Source organism: Microtus ochrogaster, chromosome 2 (genome assembly GCF_000317375.1).
Source record: "Microtus ochrogaster isolate Prairie Vole_2 chromosome 2, MicOch1.0, whole genome shotgun sequence".
Classification (NCBI taxonomy): Eukaryota; Metazoa; Chordata; class Mammalia; order Rodentia; family Cricetidae; genus Microtus; species Microtus ochrogaster.
Window position 1 is genome coordinate 47,818,300 of NC_022010.1, and position 8,441 is coordinate 47,826,740.

At 37.2% G+C, this 8,441-nt stretch overlaps 1 protein-coding gene across 4 annotated transcripts in view; it reads left to right on the top strand.

Annotated features, from left to right (window-relative positions):
* The window catches only part of Tfg (TRK-fused gene), a 27,654-nt gene that overhangs the window by 12,159 nt on the left and 7,054 nt on the right, over positions 1 to 8,441 (top strand). For all 4 annotated transcript variants that reach the window (XM_026786441.1, XM_026786439.1, XM_026786432.1 and 1 more), the window contains exons 4-5: positions 393 to 539; positions 5,608 to 5,775. In XM_026786441.1, the coding sequence (XP_026642242.1) occupies positions 393 to 539; positions 5,608 to 5,775 (315 nt within the window). The remainder of the gene's footprint in view (positions 1 to 392; positions 540 to 5,607; positions 5,776 to 8,441) is intronic.

Genomic DNA, 8,441 nt, shown 5'->3' on the forward strand with positions numbered 1-8,441 from the left:
CGGGGAGGAGGCAGAAATCCTTAATAAATAAATAAATTAAAAATATATATATATATATATAATTTGGAAGTTACAGGTAGATCCCAGGGCCTTGCTGGCCAGCCAATCTTGCCAGCTGGTGAGGAGTGGTTTGTTTAGTAAGAGAGACCTGTCTCCAGAAGTCAGGTTAAAAAGTCATAGAGGAAAATACTCAGCACCAACCTCTGGCCTCCATGGGAACACTCACCAGTATGCATACTCTACATGCACAGACGAGTTAGAATAAATGAAGGAAAGTAGAACTGCTTCTCGTTTCTGCTGCTTGTTTTTCTTTAGTGTGTGTTATTTTAATGGCATATGTATTCTTCTAATTTTATCTCCTAAATTTAAGCAAATTAATGATTCTGTTTTAGTTAACGGCCAACCAAGACCCCTTGAATCAAGTCAGGTGAAATACCTTCGTCGAGAACTGATAGAACTTCGAAATAAAGTGAATCGCTTATTGGATTGCTTAGAGCCACCTGGAGAACCAGGACCTTCCACTAGTATTCCTGAAAATGGTAAACTCAATTTATTTTATTCTTGCTCTTGCTTCTGTACATTTCCGCATCCAACAACTGTCAAGATTACTGTGAAGCTGCATTATACTACTTCTTGGATTGGATCATATAGCTGTGGTGGGATGTTGTTGGTATAGTTTTCTTGTACCAGCAGCCATTCTTAAATAACCACTCAGTCTTAATATTAATTATAAATGCTTGGCCAATGAGTCAGGCTTGTTGCTAGCTAACTCTTACATTTAAATTAACCTGTGTTTCATATCTACTCACTGCCATGTGGCTTGGTACTTTTTCTTAATACAGCATGCTCATCTTCTTCCTACATCTCCTGACCACTCTCTGACTTTGCCTTTCTTCCTCCCAGCATCCTTAGTTTGGTTATCCCACCTATTTTTGTTGTTGTTGTTATGAGATGTTTTATTCTTTAGGCTTTTGGGGATGCCCATCACCAAGCTCCCAAATAAATCACACATGAAGATTTATTCTTACTAATGAATGCCCAGCTTTAGCGTGGCTTGTTTCTTGTCAGCTCTTCTTAAATTATCCCAACTACCTTTTGCCTCTGGGCTTTTTCCTTTTTTTCACTTCTTACATTCCTTCTTACCCTGTGACTGGCTGGGTGACTGTGTGGCTGGCCCTGGACGTCCTCCCCTGATCCCTTGTTGCTTGCTCCTCCTCTTCCTCGTTTCTCCTTCTGTTTATACTCTCTACCTGCCAGCCCTGCCTATCCTTGCTCCTGCCTTCCTATTGGCTGTCAGTTCTTTATTAGACCATCAGGTGTTTTAGACAGGCAAAGAATCACAGCTTTGTAGAGTTAAAATAAATGCAGCATAAACAAAAGCAACACACCTTAAAATAATATTTCCCAACAATGTTTCCTGTCTGGCTACTGGCCAGTCAGTACATTATTAGCCAATGAGAGTAATACATATTCACAGTGTACAGAATTACTCCACAGCAGGACAGGGTCTGGAACCCCCTTTTTACAGCACTCTCTAGGGCTGGGGAAGTCACTTGGTGGCGGAGCACTTCCTGACATGTACAGTGCTCCGGATTCAGTCCCCAGTGCCGAATAACATGAGCACGCACAGGTGGGGGCATCGGTCAGTAGTGCTGCTGTGATGACTCCTTACAGCTCGTCTCAAACTCGTTCATGCAATAATTGTTGGTAGTGTGATAACTACTGAATCCTGGGAATTGAAATGATTTTATGATTTTTATGTAGTAAAACCTAAGTTTCAAGTACAAAATAATTTAGATTAGTACTTTAAAATAGTAATTAGAGTTTATTTTAAATACAATTTTGAAAAATATGCAAAGGAAAAACTTTTACTGGTGGCATGTACTATGTATAAACAGTAAAGATAATTTAAGGCTTATTGACATATTTGGAGCCGATGTAGTTTATGCACCAAAATATATTTTAAAATATGGCTTGAAATTAAAACTATTTCATAGATTTAAAAATTTTTTTAAAAAAAAATCAACTGTTTTCTTCTACTTTTGTTTCTTAACTATTTCACTAAAAATGTTTTTGTAAATGATTACTCATAATTTTAAAAGTTTAAAATACAAAGTGGCAACTTGTTATGAAGCCAGGCTAGCTATATGTAAGGGTCATAAGGAGAATATGGAGAAGTGGCGTGTTATACTCTCTCAAAAGTCTTGGACTCAGGGATTCAGTTTCTCAATTCTATCCATCCTTGATTTCCCTTATTTCTTCGGGATTCTCTAGGTCCTTGTCCCTCCTTCCTTTGAGGAGTAGACCCAGGGTTTAACACATACTAGTAAGTTATAGACCCATCCCCTTGCTTGACTTTGTATAATTTGATTAGGTTTTAAATAAGCCATTTTCTATAATTTCCTTCTTGTCTTGTTCTAGCCATATGGAATTACATTAATGGTAAATGCTCAATAAATATTTGCTGAAGGTTAGTACTTTCTAATCTTACCTCTCTTTCAGACTATGATGAGACTTACTTAAATACTTTATGATCTTGCACACTTGTGATGAAGGCTTATATGTTTCAGAGTAAATCAGTTTGCTTATTCTGAACTTTGCTCTTTTTTGTTTGTTTTTGTACATATTTGTGTATGGATGGTGTGCATGCAGGTGCAGCATGTGTGTGCATGTGCATATGGAGGTCAGAAGTAACCTGGGTGTCATTCTTATGGTACCTTATGACAGTTTCCTTAGTTTAGCCTGGAACTTCACCAAGTAGGCTAGTCTAGCTGGTCAGTGAACTTCCAGGAGTCTGCTTGTTTTGTTTGGCCTCCTGTCTTGCGAACAGTGGGATTACAGGACCTGGCCAGCTTGTTACTTGGATCCTGGGGTTTCCAACTCAGGTCCTCTTCCACATAAAGCAAGTACTATTTCCAGAGCTATCTCCCCAGTCATGAACTTTGCCTTTCAAACTAAAAGTCCCAGTTTTAAATCAAGGATTGAATAAAAACTTTTTAGACCATTCTCCCAAAAGAATTTATGCAGCAGTTTACATAGCATTTATATAACCATGTCAAAGATTATAAAGGACAGACAAAATTCAATCAACATAGCCATTATTGTGTAGCAGTTGCCCAAGTATCCTACATTCCTTTCTAAGAAATAGAACTCTGCTATATTGTATTTCTTGGTGGGCTTGGCTTATTTGGGAAGTAGATTAGAAGAGGTAGTAGTAGCATGAAGGGGATTCATTTACAAGGTTAGTGTGGAATGCTGCTCTTGGGATGTAATGCCTTGGGGTTTGAGGAACACATGCAGTTTAAAAGATCTTAATTTTAGGTAAGCTTTGTATCCATTTACAATATTTTCAAATTGTTTTCTTAATAACAAAAAAATAACAATTTTTTGTTAAGTAAATGGTTAGAAATGATTACTCTTTTGAAGCTTTGTGTAACTGGAGGCTTTTTGTACCACCTGGTCCCACAGCCACTTTTAAAATAACCACCCAGAGGCTTAATGTTAGTTATAAACTGTTTGGCCTATTAGCTCAGGCTTATTATTAATTAGCTCTTACATTTTAATTAACCCATTTCTATTAATCTGTGTATCATCATGTGACCTGTGGCTTACCGTAAGTGCTCTGACATCTTTCCCCTCAACTGCTGCTGGTGCCTCTCTCAACCCTGCCTTCTTTCACCCTGTATTTAGCTTGTTTTTTTTCTCATAGCTATATTCTGCCCTTCCATAGGCCAAAGAAGCTTTATTTATGAGCCAATAAAAGTAACATATTTTCAGTGTACATATACATCGGCTTTGCTTTTGGTATCATGTTTCTTAATCCCAGGTTATTCATGAAAATTCAGGTTATTCAAGTGTTTCTGTTGACAAGGTGTGGTGGTTCGAAAGAGAATGGCCCCCATAGGCTCACATACTTGAATGCTTGGTTACCAGTTAGTGGAACTGTTTGGTAAGGATTAGAAGGTGTGGCTTTGTTAGAGGAAGTGTGTCACTAGGAGTGGGCCTCGAGGTTTCAAAAGCTCTCAGCTACTGCTCTAGTGCTGTGCCTCTCTGCCTCCTGCTGTTAAAGATCATGCACTAACCCTCTGAAACTGTAAGAAAGCCTCCAGCTAAACAATTTCTTTTTTAAGAGTTGCTTTGGTCATGATGTCTGTCTTCATAGCAATAGAACAAAAGACACAAGGGCATAGTACAAATGCATCTATCAAACTAGACATAACACTAATGAATCCAAATTCACTGTGAAGAATTCCCTTTCTTTATGTCATTTGTACTTTGTCACTTTGTGTATTATTTTGAAGAACATTGTAAACACATTTTTATATGAGTATTTTAATAAATAAGATACATAGCAAAATTGTGTTGTTTTATAGATGATAAGGAATTTTAAATGGCTTGGTTTCTATTTTAATAGTAGAGCAGTAGACAAAACATAAGAGTTGAGATCCTAAATTTAGGCAAGATTTACAAAATAAAACATTTGTTACTCTGTTTGCTGGGTATCTTCCATATGTTTGCAGGTCATTGGGATGTGGGCTGGATAAATAGCTCAATTGGTAAAGTATTTGACATAGTGTCTGTGTTCAGTCCCCAGAATTCATGTTATAAAAAAAATCAGAAAACTTCCTGATATGATGCTGTGTGTTACTAACCCAGCACTGACTGTTGAGGAAATAGGCAGTTCTAGGGATCACTGGCTAGCCAGGGATATACAGATAGCCAATTGGTGAGTTCAGGACGTAAGAGATTCTATCTCAAAAAGCAAGCTGGACAGCTCTTGAGAAATGTCACTGGAGATTGTCTTCTGACTGCCACATGTATGTCGTGAAAACACACACACACAACACATATATGAATTGGTGTTATGACTTTGTGATGAAACACCATAACCAAAAGTAATTTGAGGAGGAAAGAATTTATCTGGCTTACATATCCTAAATCATAGCCCACCGATGAACTTCTAGGCAAGATACTCAAACCAAACAGGAATCTAGAAGCAGGAGCAGGTGCAGAGGCCATGGAGGAGTGCTGCTTACTGACTTGTTGCTTATAGCTTGCTCAGCCTACTTTGTTTTAGAACCCAGGACTACCAGACTTTCCTACAGGCCAATCTTAGGGAGGCAGTTTTTCAGTTGAGGCTCCTCCCTCTTCTCAGATGACTATAGTTTGTGTGTCGAGTTGATATAAAGATTAGCGAGCGTGGACTCCAAAAAAAGTAAAATGAAAAATGATAGTGTTTGTTAAGGAGCTTTAAAATTAATAATAATGATAGTTTTCTTTCTCCTTTTCTCTTTTTTCTTTTGTTTTTGAAACAGTCTTGCTGTGCAGCTCAGGCTGACCTAGAACTCTTGATCTTCCTTCATCTAGTAATTGTAAAAGGGGGAATGGGAAGAGACAATTCTTTTTGAAAAACTGCTCTTTATCTTGTATTTCCTTTTACTCAGTTTTCCTGAAGCATACACATGCATATAAAGAAAGTAAAACATTCTATAGTTCTGTATTCACAAATTCTCACTCTTAATATTCCTGACAGTATTTATACACATGTAATTTTATGCCTTTTTGAGTGTATATGAGATAAACTTGCTTATTCCTTTATACTTACAGATGCTGTGGATGGCAGGGAAGAGAAGCCTGCTGCTTCTGATTCTTCTGGAAAACAGTCTACTCAGGTTATGGCAGCAAGTATGTCAGCTTTTGATCCTCTGAAAAACCAAGATGAAATCAACAAAAATGTCATGTCAGCATTTGGATTAACAGATGACCAGGTTTCAGGTAGGTCAATCCCTTTTCCTGTGTATCCTTATCTCCCTTCTTTCCTGGATACAGTGAAATACTACGTCTTAAGGGTTCAGCCAGTTATATTTTTAAACGTATTTAAGTTCCTAGAAAATGGAGAAATACATGATTTCAGCACCCCCTAAGAGATTTCTTTCACCCTTTCCAGTCTGTAGCACTATTTTTCACCTTAATGAATAACCACTGTTTGTTTTAGGTAAATTTCATTAACAGCAGTGTTTTCAGATTTTTGGGGAAAAAAAATCTATTTTTTAATAGGATTTAAGTTTCATTTGATAGGTTTTGTTGTCTCCTGAAATTAGAAAATTAAAATTGAACAGATTTCTGGCTAATTTCTTTATGCAAATAAGTTTTTAGTGTTAAAACAGTACTTATATTGTGATTTATTTTTCCTCTTACATTCTGGTTATCATTTTGTCAATATTATTTCTGTTTTTATTGGCTGCTCTCCTGTTTTATAAAATATGTCAGATTTTCTTGTTTCTGTCTATCTTGCAGTTTTTAGTTGTAAAGCGGGGCATTTTCATTAGTGTATCTTTGTGCTTTTCTGATGTTTTTATTGTCTTTTTTTTTTTTTTTTGAGAACATTGTGATTGCCCTTCCAGACTTAAACTACTGGGGGACAGTGACTTTGTTGGTTTTTTTTTGTTTTTTTTTTTAAGCAGCAGATTCTGCTTTCTTTCTTTCCCTTCTAGTTTTCTTTCCGTGCCCACTTGGAATTACCTCCATTCCTGGAACAGATGAGTGGCTAAAGATTTGAGCAGAGTTTATAATTAATTATTTTGTTGCAAGTAATTACCTCTTCAGTGACAGGGAGTTTCACCTTCCTGCTCCTTGTCCAACCATGAAGTTGTTAACATGATGGTTTTCTGCCATTGAAGCTACAGAGGTCAAGTCTTGAAATTCTTAATTCACTGTGTTTCTCCTGGGGTAAACTCTTTTCTGGTTTCTGTGAGATTTGATTGACTAGTAGTTATTTTAAATAACTTTTCTTCGGCTTTATTTAAGTTTTTGCTACCTGGCGCAGGGTTTACCTGACTATTTACTTTGCCATTTTTAGCAGTTGGAGATAGAGAGTTTATTTGGTCTGTTCATTTTAATTTTCTTGGAAACTTTTGTAAAATTATTCATTGAAGATATTGTGTTAGATTTTAAGGAGAAAGTTGAATATGTTACCTGTTCTTGGCAAAAGATAAACAAACGATACATCGGAAAAACATGTAGAGGATTGGAATAAGAACTACAGTTCCAGCTACTTCAAATGTTAGAAAATGCTATATAAGAGCCAGCCTTGAACTTGAAATGAATGTCATAGATCAGACAGAATATCATGACTGTGATTTCTATTATATAAAGACCATTTTCATGTGGGTTTGTATACTTCGTTGTCTTCACATGGACAGCAACCAGAGTACTTTTTTAATTCTTAATGTGTGATATGGTTAGGGAGGAAACAGCTACCACGGTAATGTAGAATTGAAGAGAAAGACGTGTTAGAGAAGCAGCATGAATGACAGTCAGAAGCTACATACAAAAGAGAAAAGAAGAGCCAAGCACTGAGTCTTTAGGATTAATAGCATAATATCTTCTAAGGGAAAGTGTGTGTGTGTATGCACATGCATACACAAGTAAAGTGGTGGTAAACCAGTCAGTCATACACTTTAACCTGGTAATCAGCTTTCCCATTACTTAAAGCCCAGAGTAATCTCATTAGTACATGACTGTTAAGGGGCAAACTGTTGACTGAGGTTTTTGTCCTGCCGGTTCCCTTAGTCTTTAAGTCCCAAAGAAATCAAACAGAGGTCTACATTTAATTATAAACTGATTGTCCTAGTTTCTCAGGCTTCTTATTAACTCTTATAGCTTGTATTAGCCCATACTCTTGTCTGTGTTAGCCATGGGGCTTGGTACCTTTGTCGGCGAGGCAGTCACATCTTGCTATCTTGCTTCCTCTACAGCTGAGTCACTACTGTAGACCGAGATTTCCTCTTCCCAGACTCTCCTGTTCTCATTGCCCTATCTTTACTTCCTGCCTGGTCTCCCTGCCTATACTTCCTGCTTGGCTACCGGCCAATCAGCATTTTTAAAAAAAAAAATAATACAGTGACAGGATAAGAGACTGCTGTCCCACAGCAGCAAATCATATGCCTAAAATGGTGGTATATTAGCTTTGTCTTGAGTGACAGAATACCTGAGAAAATAACTTGGGGCAGTGGTTCTCCACCTGTGGGTTACAACCCCTTTTGGGGTTGCATAGTAGATACCCTGTATATCAGATATTTACATTTCAATTCTTTTTTTTTTTTTGCTTGTTATGAAAACCCTTTAATAAGAGAGTCAGATCAAGTTACTCACTTCACAGGCAGATGAATACACTCAGACAGGGAAGTAGTTCAGTTGGTAGAATGCTTGCTTAGCATGCACAAAAATCTGGATTCTGGCCCTAGAATCACATACCCCGTGACATAAAGTAAGGATAGCTTACTACATTTCAATTCTTAATAGTAGCAAAATTACATCTATGAAGTAGCAACAAAATAACTTTATGGTTGGAGGTCACCACAACATGAGGAACTGTTTCAAAGGGTCACAGCATTAGGAAGGTTGAAAACCACTGACTTAGGGGAAAGGAATATATTTTG